Genomic DNA, 22,712 nt, shown 5'->3' with positions numbered 1-22,712 from the left:
GAGTGTTCGAGGCATATGAGCTGCAGATTACACACTATGCATAGATGGCCACCTAGTGTTGGGCCTGGATGTTTGCAGTTTGTTTTGTTGTAGAAAAGTCTTTGGGAGTCACGGGATAGGTGACTCCTCCTTAGGATGATACTGCGCATGGGCATCGGCTCCATCCCCAGATAGTTTTTTTCCGCCACCGGGCTCGGATGTGTTTCCAGCGCCCCGTGTTGGAACCGATTTCCTTCGGCGTGCAATCCTCACCAAATTACAAAACTTAGTTTCGAACGCTTTCCAGTTGACGCTACTCTTCAAACATCGAGGATCTCGATTCCGGTCGTCGTCGATGGCCTTCGGGCCTACCTAGACCTCGACTCCAGCTCATGGAAAGGACGCTATTTAAGAAGTGTCCTCAATGTGGGTCGAAGTTTCCCCACACCGACCTTCACTAGGTGTGTAACCTCTGTCTCTCTCCGGAGCACAAGGCAAAAGACTGTTCAGCTTGTGCCTCTTTCCGATCTAAAAAGACTTTCCGGGAGCGAAGAGCGAGGAGAACAATGGCTCAAAGATCTTCAGCTCCGATTCCGGACGACATCTTCGAGGAGGGCGTCAGCGTCCCAGAACAGAACGACGTCGACAGCAGCTCCGAAGCAGAAGATTCCGAGGTCGAGGACATCACTCCAGCGCAGCGGGTCGTAAGTAAGACCGTCGACCCGACCCCTCCTCGACACAGAAGGCCCCGGTCACAACCTCGCCCTCCAGTTCGGGTGCACACTGTCAAACTGCTTCTACTGCCCCACCTTCGTGCCCGGCTAAGAAGCTAACCAAGCCTTCAGGCGACTCAAGCTCGAGTCGACCTTCACACGGTGCCAGCGCACACATACCGGCACTGTAAAAGACAACGGCCCGACATCCAAACCATCGGCACCGAAGCACACCACTACCCCTTTGGCACCGAAACCCAGGTCGGAACCAAGCAAACCCGCTTCGGATTCCAAAACACCACCGGAACCGCAAAAATCATTGGATCCGATAAAGTCATTGGATCCAAAAACCATACCGGAACCGAAAAAATTCTCGGAACATAAAAAAGCTTCGGAGCACAAAAAGACGGCTGCCTCCCCGGTGAAAGACATTGCTAAGAAACCAAAACAAGCCATATTGGTTACATAAGACTTCCTCCGCACCAAAAGATCAATCCCCTGAAGTGGATTTACCCTATCCAGACCCCACTCAAAAGAATCTGGCCAAGGATCCAATCACTGGACACCTAGTTTTGGCTCCAAAAAAGCGACCACTGGACACACCAGCTCTAGCTCCGCATTCAAAGAAGAAGGACATGGCTACCTCTCCCTTAAGACTGCCTTCCCCTTCTCTTTCACCTGCACCATCAACACCACCTCTTATACCACAGCATTCCCCAGCATCCCCTATTACACCACACAGGGATGATAGCTCTGAACATATGGGGGGTAACATACTGGATCCAACCACGCCCACAGGATCCCCAGAACTGTGGGACAATTATACCACACCAGATGTCCCAAATGTCCCTCAGGATGACATATACCCCTCAAGGCCTTCCCCACCAGAAGACACTATAGGGTTTAATGAATTAATTCACAGGGCTGCACATTATCATGGGGTAGACATTTATACAGACCCTGTTGAGGAAGACTTTCTGATGGATACATTCGATAATGCACAAAGGTCTTCATCCATTTTACCCATGCTTAAAGGAGTAATCAAGCATGCCCGTGAAGTCTTCAAAGAGCCAGTCAGAACTCGGGTCATTAACCCTCGGATAGAGAAAAAATATAAAGCTGCCCCATCAGACCCAGCATATATCAAAGGCCCAGTACCACTAGACTCACTTGTAGTTTCCAACGCACGCAAGAGAGCAAACTCACAAACATCGGGTGAGGCCTCCCCACCGGATAAGGAGTCTAAGCAACTTGACGCATCAGGCAAAAGAACAGCGTCTCAAGCAGCAAACATGTGGTGTATCACCAATACACAGGCACTGCTAGCCAGATATGACAGTATTTTGGAGGAAACAAGTGGTCCTTGGCATAAACGAATAGAATTGAGCAAGGATACTATATAGACCACAATGGGCTGCTATATAGTACAGAAATCCCTTGTCCAGCCGGGCAGGGAATATTTATTCATGTAATAGGTTGTCTCAATGCAGGAATAAGCGATCCTGCTGACCACAACACGCCATCGGCTTATCGACAGCTTCAGGTACCTCTAGCGGACCTTTAATTCCCTGGCCCTAACGAAGGCTACCGGCGCCATTCACTGAACCGCAGTACGAACCGCAACCACTGCAGCTAAATTCAGACTGAAACTCCTTGATACTTGATACCCATGGTCCCAGGCCAATTATTGGGTTCCCCTTGTTTTTCCTAAAAAGCCAGATATGACAGGGCACATTATGATGAGCTAGAGTCATTAATGAGGCATCTCCCTGACAAGTACAAGGATAGAGCAAACGAGCTCATCCAAGAGGGGAAAAACATCACAAACACCTATATTCGGTGTGCCCTCGATGCAGCAGAAACGGCCTCTAGGGCAGTTAACACCAGCGTTTTGCTACGCAGACACGCTTGGCTACGCATATCAGGGTTCAAACCGGAGGGACAAAGCGCCATTCTTAACCAACCCTTTGACGAACAACACCTATTTGGACCCGAGGTAGATGTATCACTAGAGAAAATGAAAAAAGATACAGACACCACCAAATCTATTGGAGCCCTGCAGTCGCAGACTCCCAGACGTTCATTTCATCGCTCATCCTATCGAGGTGCCATCAGGGGATATACTTCAGACACAGCTTCTACCTCGTACAAAGCCCCTACACAGTCTACCTACAGTAAAGGCTACCAAAGGGGTGGGGACAGGGGTAACAATAACAAAGGCAGAGGCAAAAATAACAACTCACGCTCTGCCTCTACCTCTGCCCAATGACTCCCTTCCCCTTCCCTCGTCCCATTCCACTGCTGTCGGGGGAAAACTCCAACAGTACCTGCCAGCCTGGGAAAACATCACATCAGGCAGGTGCGTGCTCCAAATAATTCAATCAGGTTATTGTCTGGAACTAACATCTACCCCCCCCCCAAACAATACCACCCAAGCAGCGTCCAATGTCACAGGAAAATTTAACATTGCTCAGACAGGAGGTAATATCCCTCCTGCAGAAAAATGCAATAGAAATAGTTCCAGAGCATCAGAAAAACAAAGGAGTATATTCCCTATATTTCCTAATACCAAAGAAGGACGAATCCCTAAGACCCATCGTAGACCTCAGACCTCTAAACATTTACATACAGTCGGATCATTTTCATATGGCCACACTACAACAGGTCCTCCCATTACTGGTATTAAACAACTTCTTTGTCACGCTAGATCTCAAGGACGCCTACTTATATATTCTCATCCACGCAGCACACAAAAAATATCTCAGATTTGTGCTAGATGGACAACACTACCAGTTCAAAGTGCTTCCATTCGGAGTCACAACAGCGCCAAGCGTGTTTACCAAATGCCTAGCAGTAGTAACAGCACACCTAAGAAGACAGCACATTCACGTCTTCCCATATCTGGACGACTGGCTCATAAAAGCCAAATCATACAGACAGTGTGTGCAACACACTCAGGCTACTATTCAACTGCTTCATGACTTGGGATTCACTGTAAATCACGTCAAATCGCATCTGCAACCCTCGCATATACAACAGTATCTCGGCGCTACAATAAACACCCAACTAACACTAGCTTATCCCTCTCCAGCCAGGATAACAAGTGTACAAACTCTCGTAACAAAATTCAAACCACAACACTGGCTACCAGCTCGAGTGTTCATGGAGCTCATAGGAATGATGGCATCTTGCATATTTGTAGTACCTCACGTAAGATTGGAAATGCGTCCACTTCAAGAGTGCCTAGCACGCTTATGGAACCACGGTGAAGGTCAATTAACAGACCTAGTGTTGGTAGACGGTCGGACTCATCGTTCTCTGCAATGGTGGAACACCAAAAACCTTTCCAAAGGGCGACCGTTTCTAGAGCCAGTTCCTCAAATAGCCATGACAGTGGACGCATCGCTCTCTGGCTGGGGAGCCCATCTACTGTATCATACCATGCAAGGCAGGTGGATACCGCAACAAAAGTTACTCGACATCAATCATTTGGAGTTGCTGGCTCCGTTTCTAGCTCTGGCAGCATTTCAAATTCAAGTGTCAGGCAAGGCTGTCTTAGTCCGCACAGACAATATGACAGCTATGTACTACACAAACAAACAAGGGGGGACACACTCTCTGCAGCTCTCTCAGTTAGCACAGCAGATATGGAGATGGGCTATACCGCTAAAGATCTTATCCCAACACGTCCCAGGAGTACAAAACACTATCGCAGATCTGCTAAGTCGACAAACACAGCAGATCTACGAGGAAACTTCACCCGCAAGTTCTTCATCTGTTCTTTCAAATGTGGGGACAACCTCAGATAGACGTCTTTGCCACCCACGAAAACGCAAAATGCCCAAACTTTGCCGCCAGATACCCACACCCATTGTCCAAAGGCAATGCGATGTGGATGAACTGGTCAAAACTATTTGCGTACGCTTTTCCTCCTCTCCCACTACTTCCGTAAGTGGTGCGCAAACTACAACAACATTCCCTGACTCTCATTCAAGTCGCTCCAACTTGGGCCAGACAACCGTGGTACACCACGCTGCTGTAAATGTCTGTAGTACCACAACAAAAAATTAAATCTATCTCCACGCCTATTAACACAGAACCATGGAGAGATCAGACACCGGGACCCAGCTCAGCTCAACCTAGCGATCTGGCTCCTGAGGTCATAGAGTTTGGTTACCTCAACCTTCCTCCAGAATGCATGAACATCATTAAAGAAGCTAGACGTCCCACTACCAGAGCATGTTATGCTCCTAAGTGGAAATGCTTTGTCATATACTGCTAAAGCAACCAAATAGATCCCTTAGACATGTCTATCCAACACATCATAGGATATCTATTAAATCTTCAAAAGTGTTACCTAGCCTATACGTCTATCAGGCTACACCTTGCTGCCATTGCAGCATACTTGTAAAATAGACAACATCTATCTCTTTTTAGAGTACCAGCTATTAAAGCTTTCATGGAAGGACTCAAAAGAATAATTCCTCCGAGAACGCCACCAGCACCAGTGTGGAACCTGAACATTGTTCTTACAAGGTTAATGGGTCCTCCCTTTGAACCATTACATAAATGTGAATTGCAATTCCTAACTTGGAAAGTAGCTTTCCTGGTAGCAATTACTTCTCTTAGAAGGGTTAGTGAACTTCAAGCATTTACCATTCAAGAACCTTTTTCTTTTTTACAAATGCATCATAACAAAGTGGTTCTTCGTACTAATCCTAAATTCCTTCCTAAAGTCATTTCACCATTCCATCTAAATCAATCTGTTGAGCTACCCGTATTTTTCTCGCAGCCTCAAACAGTCGCCGAAAGAGCTCTACACACCTTAGACGTCAAAAGAGCACTGCTGTACTATATCGGAAGGACACAATCGTTTCATAAAACAAAACACCTTTCTGTGTCTTTTTCGCCGCCACATAAAGGCAACCCTATATCAAAATCAGGGATCGCCAGATGGATTGTTAAATACATACAAATTTGTTACCAAAAAGCAAAACGCACGTTAACAATTCCTCCAAAAGCCCACTCAACAAGAAAGATACGGGCTTCAATGGCATTCTTAGGGAACATCCCCTTAGATGACATATGCAGAGCAGCTACATGGCTTACACCGCACACATTCACAAAGCATTATTGTGTAGATGTGCAAACTAAACAACAAGCCACTGTGGGCCAGGCTGTACTGAAAATACTATTTCAAAGAACTGCAACAGATACGGGTGGTCGCCGCTGGGTGTGGGTACTGCTATACAATCTATGCATAGTGTGTAATCTGTCGCTCATATGCCTCGAACGGAAAATGCTACTTACCAGTATGCATCTGTTCTTGGCATGTAGAGCTGCAGAGTTACACACGCCCACCGCCTCCCCGGCTACCTTTATCTGTTCCAGTATTATCTTAATTAGATACAAATCACTTGGACATCACTACTTCTTGTACAGCTCCATCACTTCCCTAATGGCGAAAAACAATCTGGGGATGGAGCCGATGCCCATGTGCAGTATCATCCTAAGGAGGAGTCACCTATCCTGTGACTCCCAAAGACTTTTCTACAACAAAACAAACTGCAAACATCCAGGCCCAACACTAGGTGGCCATGTATGCATAGTGTGTAACTCTGCAGCTCTACATGCCAAGAACAGATGCATTCCTGTAAGTTGCATTTTCCTTCCAACTTATCGAGGTAGTGGCTTTGCCAACTTGTCACCAGTCCTGGGGTTAGATTATCTATTAAATGTGTAATATGCCAAGCTAAAATCAGTTCCTACAATGCTGAACTTGATCCTCAATCCAGTCAGTCCTTACTATCTCATTACCAATTTCCACATAACTATTGTGCTACAGTCTTTCTAATGCTGATCCCACATGAGGTGATGACCCCACTCTCACTTCCTCGTTAGGTGCTCTAACCCAGGTTTCCTTGTTTATTCCACCGCTAATACCACTTCCTTGGATGGATCTGAGATTAGCCAGGTCAAACACATAACAGGATACCAACAGTCATGCTCGTGTTAGTGTGCATGACATCAGGCATTCCACACAGAGATATTTTGCTCGATATAGACATACTCATGCTCTGGAGGTTCCTTCGGTTCAAGTACCTTAGCCTTTTATCCCCATAGTTCCCAGGTCCTTAAGCAGGCATTGGCTATTTGGATGAAGACCATTCCTGAACTTGGTAATTTTTTGGACAATAGTTTCATATTTTTTAAGTATGCCAGGGTATTTGTGAATGAGACCTTTCCAGCGCAGGCTGTGATGTGTATGGTGGCATCTGTGCAGAGAAAGATTTGCCCTCCCTCATGGACTAGTAGACAAAATCTCTGGAGAACAATGGAAATTAGATTTACTGATCTGACTCTGTAGAAGCAGATTATTGAAAACCCACTGGTGCAGGGTCACCTTCAGTCCACGGGTTCTCAACAAGTAAGGAGGAATAAACACTAGAGTGAAGTACAAACCAAGGCTCATTTATTAGCATTCATGAATGGGGGCCCATCCGACAAGCGCCACAGAGATTCGCTAGGAGGAAGCACACCGCACCATGGTTACTTGTGTTTTTTATAGCAAAAGATCCCAAACCAGAGGTAAATAGAGCTTTTGGGAAGAACACACAAATGAGGTAACGGTAAGAATTGACAGCCTTGGTGTCTTGTGCCATTGTCGTGTCCTAAGGCTGCACAACAAGATATGCTATCTGAGAAAACTTTACTTGAGGCTTTACCATTGTCTGAAAAACCTTGAGCAGACGCCAGCTGTTCTTTTGCACGGACTCAGCATGTATACACAGGCTACAATGCCCCAGTCTAGATTCTTTACTCATGTTTATACAGATGTGGTGTCAAGGATAGAGCCGGGCTGGAAGTAGGGCAGGGGTGAAAAATGGATGAAGCCTAGCTTAATCAGATTTTACATTTTAACAACTCTTGTACTCTCTCAAGTAGTTTAACACCAGTTGTGCCATATCCACTGATTAATTTGCACCTCTGGAATCAATTTACTGCTATATATCCTTGTTGTCTAAACCAGTCGAGGAAGAATGTGACTTATTCTCATTGTTGCTAAGTTGTGGTGTGAGGAGGACGGGGCAGACTGGAAGCGGCGGTCAAGCGAACAAGCTCCTCCCATCCGGCCGACGTCAGCACGCTGGCTGGTCGCGGTCGAAGTTCACGGGGAGGAGCCTGTGACGGAGGAGGAGCCGGTGACGTCAGCGGATGGGGATATCCCAGGAAGCAGACGAGGTGAGGCACGAAAGCCGGATCGAGAAGGAAAGGAGACAGAGAAGGCAGAAGCGAGCGACGAAGGAGTTGGAGAGGAGGATGGAACAGGGGGAACGACGAGGAGCACCAGTGGCGGCAGCTGTATACCGCGAGAACCCGGCGAGCTGTTGCGGAGTGAAGACGCCCTGGGTCCCTGCGCCATGGTCCTGGAGACGGGCCGTGGCCTAAGGTGAGTACCGCCCTGGGGCTCATTCTGGTGGGGTTTGTGGGGGAGCACTAAGCAGTGAGGCTCACGTGTGGTGATTTTTAAGCACACATCACTCCCTCACGTTCCTTTTTCTCTGATGACCGTAACACAAGCCAGTAGAAGACCCAGAGGGCCCAACAGTAATCCCAACCTGTTTTTCTTTCCTCCCCGGGCCCAAGTGCGACAAGAAACAGAAGACCATAATCCAGAAGAGGTCGTCCATCCTGGAAGAAAGAAGAGAGGACCCCTAAAGCGGAGACAAGGAGAGGACGTTCCCTGTTGGTTTTTTTTCTTTCTTTTCTGTGGTTTTGCTTCTGTGGCAGTGTTCCAACAATACTTTGATTGTACCCGCAACTCTCTCAAGGAGTACCTACAGCTAAGCTATAAATAAAACATTCAAAATCCCTTATCCCTTATTCCTTTTTTTTTGTCACCCCGCTTCCTACATGTGGGTTGTCTGAGGCTGCTTTCCTCTCTAAGACCAATTTGACACTGCTACTGAACTGTCCATAAGGTACCAGAGTTGCCTGAAGTCTTGAGAATTTACGCAGGATGCTTTGAAGAAATTCAGTGACTTAACTTTGGACGTTCTGGCCTTGGATTTGATCACAGCCAAAAGGCTGAGCTACTTCCAAGCAATATTGGAGAAGCCAATACTTATAGTGGTTCAAGGCAGGGTCTACTTTTCACCAAAAACTAAGCCTCATTGTAAGACAAAAAAATGCCACTGACCTTCCCATGCTTAATTGTTTCCATTACTCAGAGCACCTGCTGGGTGCTCTGAGTAATTTGTAATTGCTTTACTTTACTACTCAAATATTCATTGCAACAGTTCTCTAGCTCATTCAGGGTTTCAGGTATTGTTGGTACTTTTGCAATAAGTAGAGAGGCTTCAGTCTCTTCGATGTCTAATGCCAATCACTCCCCCTCAAATGAGTGTCCAACTATTACTTCTGTTGCTTTTCTGTAGTAAACAGATGAAATGGACTGCATCATAAGTGTGGACTTGTACAATTTCATACATTTCCATCCCAGTCAGAAATTCAAGGGGTTAGACGCTGTCCCCTACTTTGGAAGCAGTTTACTACAAAGACTGGTCGTGTTCAGTGATCCCACAGGATGCTTTCCCTTTATGAAAAGACTACACTCAGTCATTGTTTTACAAATAATTGCTCGGCTCTGCCAATACAAAATGTTGCAGTTTGTCCTGCATGCAGCCCCATATGTGTTGTGAAAACTATTAATTCAGGTAGCAATATTAGACTGGCTACAAAAGGTCCACTACTGCCCTTTGTCTGGCTGAATGCCAGGTCGGAGATTCTTTGGGAGGGCTTGTAGGGTCCCTATGATCTCATTTTTGTGGTAAACATTCTTCTGTGCCAAAATGAAAGGTTTAGACAGTTTGGGCTTTTCTTGACACTGAAACACTTACTGGGAGATTTTCAGTTCACCCAGAAACAGTGTCATGCCTAGGGATTCTTTGTCTGGGGTGCACTCCCATGACAGCTTGTTGCTTACTTTTAACTAAGTGAAGTTGGTTTAGTTTTGTATATTTACAAAACTGCAGACATCAGCAACTCTTTTAAAAATGTTGGTGAATTGTTCCAGAAAGCACTATTTGCAAGGACATTTTCGCACTAAAAATTTGACTTTACTGAGTTATTTTTTTTCAAAAGATAAAAATGCAGGACCTTTTTAGGTCGAGCTGGAGAAAGCAATGCGAAGCATTGCGTCCAGCTCGACAACTAATGTTGCCCGCCTCCTGGGAATCTGAGACAGGGGTCGGGCATTGGTGTCTCTGGACACGCACGTCTAGGCCGCGCCGTGCCCATCTCCTGCCTCAGATTACCTGAAGTGCGCAAACACACACACACAGCCACACTCATGCATGCACACACACACAGCCACATGCATGCACACACACACACAGGCACACACACACGCACCCCCCCTTAAACAGACACATGCGCACACCGACAAACACACACACAGACACACGCACACACAGACACACTCGAACACACACAGACACACACGCGTACACCCGCCCCCCTCCTCCCCACTCACCGGGCTCTTTCCGCGTGTCCCTCGGCAGCCAGCATTCAGCGTGCAGGGTTCCAGGACGTTCTCCCGGCAGTTCCTTCCTGTTTCTTTGTAGGCCCCGCCCACGTCCCAACGAAGGCTGCCTGACTTCCGCTATGCATAGCAGGTAGCATTAGCACCTCGTGTTTTATTTATCTGTGCAGCTTCAGCCTGAAACCCCTGCTTCTAATCATCCGCTAGGTTGGGAAGTAACTGAAAGTGAATGCGGTACCCTGGAGAGCTAATTGGCAAAGCCTGTTTGGAATACAGATAAGGGAACCCTTTTGGCAGAAAGAGCAAAAAGTAAAGCGCACGTTTCCCTCTGTCGTTGTCTCCAGCCCCAAATTCAGCATGAAGTTATAGCTTTCCAATTGTGTGATTTACGATGGTTCTGTTCAGGGTCAACTCAGATTCCAGGATTGGATGCTGATAGGCACTCAGCGAAAGATGCATTCTTGACCGATCTGCAGCTCTGTTTTTTTTTTTGCATCTTCTTCTCTGTAGAAATATGGCATAGACTTAAAAACCAGCTCTGTCTGAATACGTGAATTAGCTTTTACACTTATTTAAAATCCCAGCTCTCTAGGGCATCTCAAGCTCGTTTGAAGCATTAATTTTTGTAGCAAGACCCCGCCTTTTCCTCTGATCCAATCTTCCCGAAACTGACAAGGTTTTGTAAACACGATGTGTGTGGTTTAAGTTAAAGAAAGTGGGAACGCTCGTTCTTATCTTTATTTCAATTTCCTATAGTGTGAACTTGGCCCGAGGGCACTGGAGCAATTTACCGGAGACGCAGGCGAGATACATAGATCTATAGGGAATGAGACATTACGAGATTTGTCCAGAATCACAGGGTGTTGTGCCGATGCCGGGATTTAAACCTAACTCCCCTGTTCCAAAGTCGACACCTCTAGGTTTGTGTATATTGCTTCAGTGAGCTGTAAAACGGGTCCCTTGGATTTCGGAATGCTCCTTTGGGGGAGCATGGTGTGTGCGCGTTGTGGGGGGCTGTTTGCACATGCCTGGAACTAATTACAGGCCGTGGCAGGCATGTCCAGCCTGGGATAATAGCAACAGGGAAGCATCTGTCTGTCCCAGGTCAGCGCTCGGTGACTCATTTTCACAAACTAGAAAGAAAATCTAAGGACAACACACGGGTGTTAAGGAGAGTGGTCGGGACGAAACAGACGTACCACCCTCTCTGCAGGGGGGGGGGGGGCGAGGACGTGCATTAGCATCTGCTCAAGCAGCATCCCCAATCATTAATCCTTTTTGTTGGGTTCCGGAGTAGCGTGCTACTCGCCGAAAAGCGCATTGTCGCCTAGACAAGGGGTAGTAAGCGCTACATACATGCAATTAAAATACGATAATATCTTGCGCGCCAGGTAAGTACCCGTAAACAAAAATACACACACTGCCTCACAAACACTCCCACCTGAAAACCAGTCACAGAATGGCATGCATGAACGGGTAGCATCACTCAGGCGAAAACATTCCTGCCTGACCAGTACATGCAATGCAGTATGTTACGTGGAGATACAGAAGTGCAGGGACTCATTTTCCAGAGTGCTGTGTGCTTCTGGGAAGTGCCGGTACTCTCCCATTAAATGCATTGCAGCAGTACTGGAGAATACGGGTACTGTCCCTTTCAAATGAAAGAAGAGCATGTACTCAGTACATGCCTGCTATTGGGAAGTGCTGGCACTCACCCTCCACCAGGACCTTCTTGCTTTTTGAAAGTGCTGGTATGCTCCCATTCAAAGTATTATTACACCTCTACTGAGAAGTTAAGGTACTCTCCCTTATGAGTTCTAAAGTCGCAGGCACTGAGTACCGGACAGTACCTGTCCACTCATGTCACTATGCTCAACCCGAAGCTATATGGAAATGCACGTGCGTATGTTCTTTCACATATAAAGCAGAGCTTTGATGACTGTAGCGCCTCGCCTTCTTCTCTGTATCGACTTTAAAATGGGTGCAATATTGTGATTTCGTTATTTTGTGTTTAATGGCTGAAACAGAAATGTTGGAAACGGCAATGGATTAATGTGTACAACAACACACTCCGCCAAGATAGTGGCATATATATTTTTTCGGTTTACTCATTGTCATGTCTGTTGACAAGAATTTGACCGAAATTACAAAAACATACAGAGGGATTTGCATGCAGACCGCTTTCAAATTAACTCTTTCAACAGAGAGTTTATGATTTTACACATTTTGTTTAGCGTGAACTTGACCCGAATGCACTGGAGCAGTGTACAGGAGCACCACTTACATTACACAAGGGCACACATTCATGTGTTTTTTTTTGTTTTTTGTTAAGTATCGGGACTTTAAGTGATTTGCCCAGAATCACATGATGTTGAGCTGCGGAGAATCGAGCCTATCGCACCAATTCTAAAATCAGCACAGCTGGCCGTAAGCCCATATTTTTTGGCAATTTTCTACAAACTTTTTTTTGAGCTAATGCACTATATCGAAATATTCCATTTCAGCAGACTTTGCACTTATCCTCCCATAGTAATCAAAAACGTAATTTTCCGTCTCGGTGATTTAAAATAAGTGTGATTAAAAACTCACTTCTACACTCTATATCAAAGGTTTCCAGCCACAACCATTCAACAACTGGTTCAAATATGTTCTCTCAATGTTTCAAGCTTTATTACAAATGTCACAAAAAGATGTTAATATTTCACTTCTGTTATTGGATTTTCGTCACAATAAAATACACTGAACATAATCTTCACAAAAGTTATTTAGAAAAGTTTAAGCTATTGCCATTATAAATAACAATAACAATAATATTTAAGTATTCATTATTTAAAAAAATTAAAAGCCATTGTTATTTGTAATATTAATACATCTAAGTCACGTAAATACAACACATATTGCATTACAAATGCTATAGGTGTCACATTTGCGAAAGTTATAACTATAGGCATTGTAAATGACAAAGCTATTAATTTAGCTATTTTCAAAACCAACACGTAATAATAAATGTGTCATTTACAATACCAATAGCTCAAACTTTCCTAATGCGAGACCTATTGCATTGCAAATGCTTGTTCTTATTAAGTTTTTAAAACTTTGCAAGCTTCACAAACCATGAAAGGTAGACAGTTGCAAAGTTTTTTAAAAAAGAGCAAAGTTATTTAAACAGATAACGGGCCTCAGGCTAAAGTGGGGAAAGCTGTATCTGTTTCCTCTGCAGGGTGTTGATTGGGGGAGGGGCTTGAAGCCGGGAGGCCTTGGTGTCTTGAGGACTTCTGCTATCTTTGGTTCAATGTCTATCACTCAGTCAGAGACCTCCTGGACAGTAATCTTGAAAGAACACTGCCGGTGGTGTACCAGTCCCCGGCTTTCTGTACACACCTTCCCCCATCTTCAATGGGGTGAATGCCCATAGCAAAGACGTTCGTTTTGCTGCGTTTTTTTTTATTGATTTCTGTCCAAAAGAACTCTTTTTGGGACATTAGGATAATCAAAGACTTGGAGGATTGGGGGGGGGGGGGCATAACGCTCTAATTTATACATTGCAGTTTGTATGCAGCTCTCAGATGACAGTTAATAGCTCACTGTTCTAAGTTAGGATTTTAACTTATAAACTGCGAGTAACAAAAGGATCTCTCTGACAAAAGCAGAACCCCCCTGACCTATTTACATTATGTGCACTTTGTGATTGTATGGCGCATGTTCTTTGCAGCCGGTACTTTAACCCTCTGAGCTACCTTTCCATGAGTCAGAACTTCCACTAGACAAAATTCTGGCCTCTCTCTAGGAAGAACATTTATCACCAGAGTCATCATGACATTTTTATTTTTGACGAAAATTGCTGGAGGCCTGGAAGGAGGCAGCAAGAGTTTTTAAAACAATAATATACTTGCAAACATGATGCCTCCACCTAAAGTCAGCACCTGGTGCGGTCACACTGGTTGCACTGCCCAAGAGCTGGCCCTTCTCAAGGGTCCTGTGACCTCAGTGACTGTTGTTCTAGGGCGTGCTGCTTCATAGGCCTGCCCGCAGACTGGAGGTGAACTTCAGTATGGATAGTGGTGGACAAGCCTTGAAGGTTAACCTACACTTGTCATGCTAGGGTCCACCTGCTGGTGCGAAGACACCAGGACTTCTAAGCTGTTGCGAAGCCTTCTAAGGTCTAGCATGTGATTGTGCTCTCGCAGGAGAGTGGTCTGGTGGACTGGTTATTAAGGCCGAACCTGGTTCCCAGTTCCAAATTCAGCAGCTCTGACCATAGTGCCACATCCTCTCCCCCACTGAACACCGTACTGCCCCACTGAGAAAAACTCCCACTGTCTTCAACTACAACCCAATTGTTGCCTGCTATAAACACCTGGATGCGGCTCAATTTAAATTACGCACTAGACAAGAGCAATATACGGCCTACAAAAAAAAAAGGAACAACATCCTGGAAAAAGCAAACACTTATAAGGAATGCAAAATTTAGCAAACCATGGGAAATGTAAGCAGGAACAACATGGTTACTGTAAAGCTTTTACACTCACTATTCAGAAATCAGTGAGTGCTTTTGCCTAAAAAGTTAAGGACACGACTACAGGGCCCTGAATGGACATTTCAATGGCCATTGCTTATATCCTTACTAAACGTAAGCAATATGGTAAAAAGACCACATCCCTGGACTCAGAGCCGCAGCACACATTTTGTTTTCCAATCCACATATTGCAGTACCTCTAGGATTGGTGCACTAGTTCCAAGTCCAGGGAAAACAAAGACAAGAAAATAAAAATAGCGCTTCACTGGCAAACTCTGTACTTAACTGGCAAACTCTGTAAAAGTGGCGCTACTGTGTTTCAGTGTGAATAAAATCAGTTTGGCCAGTTTGCTACCACTCTGTCTTACTTTATTTAGTTATTTATCTATTTTTCATGTTTTTAGCCTTTTAATCCCAATGCTGCACTTTGGAATTAAAATGTCAGAAAAATATGACATTTCCAGCAAAAGCGTCTTTCTTTTTTGGATCCATTTCCCAGGGAAGCAAATAAAAGAAAGGAGAGGAAAGAGAGTGAGAACCCCGTCTTGAAGTGAAGGTTTTCATGGGCGTCCGCAGGGGGGGCAAGGAGGGTCGCTCCAGGGGGGGGCAAGCGCCCCTCCTTGCCCCCCCCCCCCCCCCCTGCGGACGCCCATGACCGGCGATGCCGGCTTGGAACTGAAGGGCGTGATATTGGACCTGATTTGGGGGAGTGGTTGAAAAAGAGTGATTACAACAGTCCAGAAGCCACTGACCTCAAGCTGTGTTATGCCGCGGCACAACTGCAGTTGCCCATGCGCTAAATAGCCAAAAGTACATTGGCAGCGTGTGGGGCGGTCTGTGAAGGACTCCAGGGCGCAAAGGTGCTGGACTGGTCGACAATAACTTGTGCCCTTGCCATGCACTGCTAATTACTTCACACATTACACTCATGAAGTGCAATGACTGCATTGAAAACCTCACTGCAACATTTAAAATTACATCATTGATGATAACTCTGTGCATGGGGGGCGCAAATCATAGTTGCTTTAGGGCACGAAACTTGGTAACGACTTAACATGTTTATCCTCCTCTTGAAATTTGTAAATTCAGTGAGGGCCCTCAAGAGGGAGCACATATAGAAGAGAACAGGGGCCAAAAAATTGCTTATTAATTTGGAATTGGGGGATGAATGCAGACATAATTTGGCAGACGTTTAGCAGGAATTGCACAAAAGATGATGGGAGAAGTGTTTAAAAAAACTCGAATCACTGGCACAGCATTCCAATCTATTGTTGCTCGCCCACCGTGCCACTCTAGGCAAAGGCCATCTAATGTAAATTCATACTGACCCTGCTCCTAATATAATAGCCCATGCCGAACTGCCAGATGGCGCCCCTTCAGGGAGGGAACACAAGCAACGCCAGAACGGTTTCGGCCTTGTTGGGCCTTCTTCAGTGAGGTGTAGCAGGATCCTATGTCACAGTGAGCAAGTAACCCACATCTGGGAATACTCTTGGCCCTTTTGGGCCTAACATCAATCTCACAAAAGGTAATGGGAGGAATTCTTGTTAATTGTGCCACTTGAACCAAGCTGCACCCAACTCAAGAGGCCTATATAGTCGCCTATTGCTTGTATTCCAGTTCAGAGAGGACCTGGGTTGGCATTTCAGGCTGGACTGTTCTTATCAGAGTAGGATGTAGGTTGATTTGCATATGGCTGGGTCTAATCTGAGGTGGCATAGCGGGGAAAAAAAGATGGCTTACTCTGCGTAAGAAAATGTTGTAAAGCTGGAACGCCCAGTTTTTGTTTGTAATTACCTGGATACCGTACTAGAGTTAGATTTGCAGTTAACTTGCTTTTAGGTGATGTTAGGAAAGTAGTGAATATACAGAAATGAACGAGTGAATGTGGCCATGTGTACTGTGCACAAGCACAGCCTGACCTACTAGTTTGAGTTTTGTACCTTTTTGACAACAGACAGACTGATTTCCTTAATAAAAGTTATAACTGTACTTAGATTTGCAGTGCTACTATTGCAATAAAGTACAGAAGAGTTGTTATCTACCTGACATAGTTTGACATAATCAACGTCGCTTTTATTCCATGTTATACTTTATGGCTGTAGTTATGCTTCTTGTGTAAAGGGTATTGTTTAAACCTCAAACATTTTCTGAGCAAAAAAATAATCACTGGGAAAGCTCATAGGTCTAGCTTGTTATATATATATATATATATATATATATATATATATATATATATATATATATATATATATATATATATATATATATATATATATATATATATATATATATATATATATATATATCATTGTTGTACCTGCAGTCATGTAGCATGCATCGGTTTGGTATAGACAACGATAAATAGGTGGCTGAGAGTGCCTATAGTGGTGGGTTGATGGATAAATAAATGAATAGGTGTAGTTGAATAATTGGATGGATGCAAGTGTGGAGGGATGGCTGATTGAATGGTTGTGGGTTGATTGATACATTCTTCGATGCATAAGTGTGAGTTGAAGGGCTGCATGGACTGATGATTGTGAGGGCGGAATGGTGGATGTATATTGTTGCACTTAAGAAGTAATTGATTTCTGATGAGAATCATGTGCTTGTGAACAAAAAGTATTTTATGATCAATAATTCCAAACGTGCTATGACTCTATATTTGACAAACAAGCCTGCCCTGGAGGTTAGTGGGCCCTGCCTGGATAGCACTTCAAGCCATATTGCTTGTGGTCTGTCTTGAGTGTACTGTCATTTGTATCCTGTGTACCTTCATAGTTCCTCCTTCCCGCAAACTTTATTGACATACACAAAAGTGCTATAAAATAGAGAGAAAGATAACAAGACTTCTCCTTATAAGTTTACAATGTTTGATATTTTTTCCATTTGTTTTCTTCAAATGTTTCGTCACCTTTTATAAAATAAAATTCATTTGCATATGTTGTTCTGGGCCTAATTTGCCTACAGAAGGTGTACCCCCTCCTTGTCATGGCCAAGGTCTTACAATTTAACAGAATGCTCCAGTACGCCAACAGAATTTGTTTCAAATAAAACACCATGGAAGATAAGCATAAGCTATGGAAATCGACTGTGGGACAAGATGGAGCAAGGTGTCAGAATCCAAACAAAGAATCACAGATTCAGTATGGCGCTAAAGACATTGGTCGCTATTCACAAGGATAAACTTACACGTGTAGATGTACTCCTGTGTAAACACACCACTTCAGTTATTAGCAACTTTACACTTTTTCTATAGTCACCATTTTCAATTGTAAATTTACTAGTAGGTGCAGGCTTGTATATCTCCACCCCTTAAAACAGGGCACGGGTGATGGGGGCTGTTAAAACAGAATTTAGAAGTGTAAAGTTGCTACTAGTAACTTTTCATAGTTGACCATCGACCACCATGGCAGAAATTTCTATATATGAAAGTATAGGAAAAAATAACAGTTTGATTTTTATAAAAAATCTAAAGTATGAAAACTATTTTAATGAAAAATGAAAATTAACATTCAATAATTATTATTAACCTACAACTGAAAAATAACATATGACACATTCCTTTACTCAATTTAATGTTTTATAAATAATTACATTATTAAATATATTATTTTCATTTATAATTGTTATTTAACATGGCCTAAGAAATCCCACTCTCACTATAGTTTTTGTTTAATTATATTTAAATTATAAGAGTTGGGTAGATGAGAGGCAACATATAGATACAAACAGGTATACACATTCAATGATACATTAGTTTTGTGCCGTCATTGGTCTTTTATTTCCAGATGTGCATGGTATGCAAATGATGAGACCAGCCAACGCGTTTCGCCCAAACATGGGCTTCTTCAGGGCAAAATATTTTTAATCAAGGGCAAGTTCTTCACAAGCAATTTCAAGAGCGGGGAAAATGAGCCGTTCTTATATGAATATGAGAAGCTCACGTGGTGGAGAATGATTCTAAAAAAGAGCAAAAAAACGTGTTTCAGTAGCAAATGTGACGTGATAACAGAGCCGTCCGTGTCCGGAACGCATCCTGCAGACACGTTGGCTGCCGGAGATCACTCTTTGTATTCGGGGGACGGTGGCGAGGGCGAGGTCGGCGGAGCGGAGCTGACGGTTAGGGGTGTAGAAGGTTAGTCGTCTGTTGAAGTATGCTGGCCGGTGTTGTGGAGTGCCTTATGTGCGTGGGTGAGGAGCTTGAAGGTGATCTTGTTGACGGGAAGCCAGTGCAGGTCACTCAGGTGGGGTGTGATGTGGCGAGGGATGTCAAAGATCAAGCGTGCTGAGGCGGTCTGTATGCGTTGGAGTTTGGCCGAGGCTTTTGTGTAGAGGGCGTTTCCGTAGTCCAACCTGCTGCTGACGAAGGCCTGGGTGACGAGGGTGGGGATCCACCTGTAGATCTTTCGGAGCATGCGCAGGGTGTTGAAGCAGGAGGACGAGACAGCGTTGACCTGATTTGTCGTGGAGAGAATAGAGTCAAAGATGAACCCCAGGTTGCGTGCGTGGTCGGTTGGTGTTGGTGTAGTTCCCAGTGTGGTCGGCCACCAGGAGTTGCCCCAGGCCGAGGGGGTGGATCCGAGGATGGCTTCAGACAGCTGTTCTTCATCCACTCGGCGATGGCTTTCATTCCTTCGTGGAAGTTGATTTTGGCGGTGAGGGGGTCCTTGGTAAGGGAGAGGATCAGCTGCGTGTCATCGGCGTAGGAGATGATGTGGAGGCTGTGCAGTCGGGCGACGTGGCCGAGCGATGCCATGTAGATGTTGAACACTGTTGCGCCGCAGATAATCTCGGTGGCTTCGGAATGGAAAGAGGGGAGGCGGACGCTCTGGGTTCTGCCAGAGAGAATGGAGGTGGTCCATTCCAGAGCCCTGTCTCGGATCCCAGCGTTGTGGAGGCGTGTGCATAGGGTACAGTGGCAGACAGTGTCAAAGGCGGCTGACAGGTCCAGGAGGATGAGGGTTGGTGTTGGAGAGTTCCTTCAGAGCTCTTTGCTGTTGTGCGCTTTGTTGTCTAGGCGGTCTTTGAAGGAGTCCATTTTGGCGTATCTGAGGAGGTGATGGTGTCTATGGGTGGCGTTCTTGTGGCCTGCGTAGCTGTCCGGTGTCTGTTCGCGTGTGTCATTTCTTCACTAGTTTTCGCCAGGTTTGTATGGAGGCCTGGAGGTTCTTGGTGAACCAGCTGGCTTTCTTGTTGGTGTGTCTGTTGGAGGGTTTCTTGCTCGGGGCGAGAGCGTTGGAGCAGTCGTCGATCCACTGTCTGAGGTTGCGGGTGGCGGTGGCGGGTCGGTGGGGTTGGAGGGTGGGCTGCGGGCGAGGGTGGTGGTTAGCTGGTCTTAGGTGACTTTGCTCAAGCAGCGGCGAGGGATCTGTTGGGTGCGGTGGTGTGTGGTGGGTTTCCAGAAGGTGAAGTGGATGCAGCGGTGGTCGGTCCAGTGGAGTTCGGTGGTGTGGCTGAATGAGACGTGGGAGATTGCGGAGAAGATGGGATCAAGCGTGTGGCCGGCAGAGTGGCTGGGTGTTGTGATGAGCTATCTGAGTCCGAGGTTGGCGAGGTTGTCAATCAAGGTGGTGGAGTTGGTGTCGTAGTTGTTCTCGAGGTGGAAGTATAGGTCCCCGAGAAGAATGTAGTCTGTGGAAGCGAGGGCGGGTGTACTGACGAAGTCGGCGATGGAGTCGCTGAACTGTGGCCGGAGTCCGGGGGTTCTGTAGACAAGGGTTCCTCTGAGGGTGGTGTTGGGATCGGTGTGGATCTGGAAGTGCAGGTGTTCAGCAGTGCTGAGGGTGTTGTCAGTGCTGGTTGAGACTCTGAGAGTGTTCCTGTGGACGATGGCGATTCCTCACCCTGTACTGTTGGTGCAGTCCCTGCTGGTGATCTTGTAGTCGTCACGGATGGCCATGGCGATGTTGGGTGCAGAGGAGGGGTTCATCCAGGTCTCCGTCAGGAAGGCGACGTCTGGGGAGGTGGAGTCGAGTAGTTCTCAGAGTTCGGTGTTCAGTGCGTGGAGGGTGCTGGCATCGTAGCCGATACGGGCGATGTGGCGTTCGCGGGGGCCAGGGGTTCTGGCACTTGGCACGAGCCAGGCGCAGACGGGCTTGCCTTAGGCCGCCATATAACAGGAGGTGGGAGGGAGGAGCAGCGGGGAGGTGGGAGTGGGGCAGGGAATGGAGCAGGGGGGCGGCCCTCAGGGGACGCAGGGGCGGGAGAACGAGCGGGATACAGAAGGCACAAGAGGGATAGCAGTTAAAGTAGAGGAAATGAGTCAAAACAGAATAAGGTACCATCCCGCTTTTGCCTTCAGAGCAACGAAGTCAATCAGACGCAATAAGGAAAAGATAGCATAGTTAAGAAGTAATAGGGAGATGAGGATAGGAGGAAGGACTTCACTAGTTGGAAAGTGAGTAGATTTAAGGGTAGGAGTACTCATAGTAGATAAAACAATACTAGTAAGTAAAAGTATTTGACAAGACAGTTGGTGCAAAGGGACATGAGTTTGGAACAGGGTACGATTGAATCAGTAGAAATATTAAAGTAGGAGGAATAGGAGTAAGAATGCATGTAAGAAAAGGAATGGGAAGCATAGCTAATAATAGTGTTACAGTTACGCATAGGGATAGGAATGAGAGTATAGGTAGCCGAATGGGCAGACATGGAGGTGACAGTACTCCTAGGTTTGGGTGCAAGAGAAAGGTTCAAAATCAAATAGAGCCTGGAGTCATGTGGGAAATGGGATAGGGTTGGAGCTGGATGGGGGTTAGTGGCAGGTGCAAGGTTAGGTGTACGTTGAGTGTTAGGTAACGGGTGCATCTCTTGTAGTGCATGGATACTTCAAAGTTCATTGTTATGGAAGCACTCTTTAGTTGGACCAATACACCTAACAGTTTGATAGAAAAGAGAAAATTGTCTTGTGGGCTGATCTGAAGCAGGAATGAGACTTTCATCAAGCAGTGGTTATAGGCGGCAAGATGGCCGCTGACTGATTGCAGCTGGTAGTCGCAGCTTACTCTCCCTCCTCCCAAGGAGAAAAACTGCCCACAGGAATACTGATATGATTGAGGTTTCTTACCTGCTCAATACCTGTGTTGTGGAGTGTGCTCCATTTCGTTGGTTTTATCGGCTGAAGACAGCTTTGGAGGGCCAACTTCAAAACCTTTTTCCACAACAGCAGCATCGACTCAGAGGCAGCAGCACTATGGCACCTAAAGGGCCCAAGCAGCAGAAGGATCCTGAGGGCCAGAAGGGTCTTCACCTAACGGCTGGCAGTAAGGAGATGTCAGCAACTTCAAGTACACGCACCTCAGCACAGCAGTGGAGAGCACTAACAAAGAAGCCGGAGGTTTCATGAGGCAATGGCGGCGGATCTGAGTCCCGTATCGCTGGGAAGGACACGAACGATGATTCCGGGGAAAGGCAGTATTGACCTCAATATCGCTGCTAAAGCTAAAGAACCCAAGGACCCAGCGCTCCGACAATCGACTTTGAAGGAGTCTTTTTCCGCAAGAACGCCGGAGTCACAGCGGATCCAGCAGCGGTGGAGATTGAGGCATCTCTGCCAGAAGACGGCCGAAACAAAGTTGCTGGGCAACGAGAACGTGAGCATCGGCACAAACTCCTTGGCGAGAGACAGGACAGCACAGTTCGTGCAGAGGAGGCTATCAACGATGTACAGACCCTACAGAATTCGCAGGTCCAGGCTGCACAAGATACTGACAATGACAAAGCTACCGCGGTTGGGACCCAGAGTAGCGAAAGTAAAGACAATAGCGCGAGGTATGACCAGGGCCCAGGGAGCTCTATCGAAGGGGCTGTAGGGGTGCAGAGAACTTACTGAGCAGTGATCAAGGAGGTAAAAAGAAATACAAAGACGCGGGCGGTTGAAAAAGAAGGGGGAACACCTCTGGTGCACGGCTCAGTTCAAGACAGGGGGGTCCCCGGTACCCCGGATGGAGAGTGCTTT

General features: G+C 45.9%; 2 protein-coding genes across 5 annotated transcripts in view; both read left to right on the top strand.

Moving 5' to 3' along the window:
- CNNM2 (cyclin and CBS domain divalent metal cation transport mediator 2) overlaps nt 1–22,712 on the top strand; it is a 1,082,606-nt gene that overhangs the window by 467,374 nt on the left and 592,520 nt on the right. The gene's annotated exons all lie outside the window — the stretch shown is intronic.
- On the top strand, nt 1,454–22,100 carry LOC147711994 (uncharacterized). The gene is made up of 5 exons (XM_086924961.1): nt 1,454–2,030; nt 2,408–2,866; nt 7,261–7,280; nt 7,760–8,142; nt 21,776–22,100. Exons 1-5 carry the CDS (start codon nt 1,454–1,456, stop codon nt 22,098–22,100), a joined length of 1,764 nt encoding a protein of 587 aa, XP_086781087.1.

This window comes from Lissotriton vulgaris, chromosome 5 (genome assembly GCF_964263255.1).
Source record: "Lissotriton vulgaris chromosome 5, aLisVul1.2, whole genome shotgun sequence".
Lineage (NCBI taxonomy): Eukaryota > Metazoa > Chordata > Amphibia > Caudata > Salamandridae > Lissotriton > Lissotriton vulgaris.
Note: the sequence above shows the minus strand (reverse complement) of the source record. Positions and strands in the feature narration are given on the sequence as shown.

Bases quoted from the DNA above. Each gene is read 5' to 3' on its own strand.
- LOC147711994 (XM_086924961.1), top strand. From the start codon at position 1,454: ATGGGGGGTAACATACTGGATCCAACCACGCCCACAGGATCCCCAGAA. The intron at 2,867-7,260 runs GTAAAGGCTACC...TGTTTTTTATAG, and splicing joins CCCTACACAGTCTACCTACA to CAAAAGATCCCAAACCAGAG. The intron at 8,143-21,775 runs GTGAGTACCGCC...CCTCCTCCCAAG, and splicing joins GAGACGGGCCGTGGCCTAAG to GAGAAAAACTGCCCACAGGA.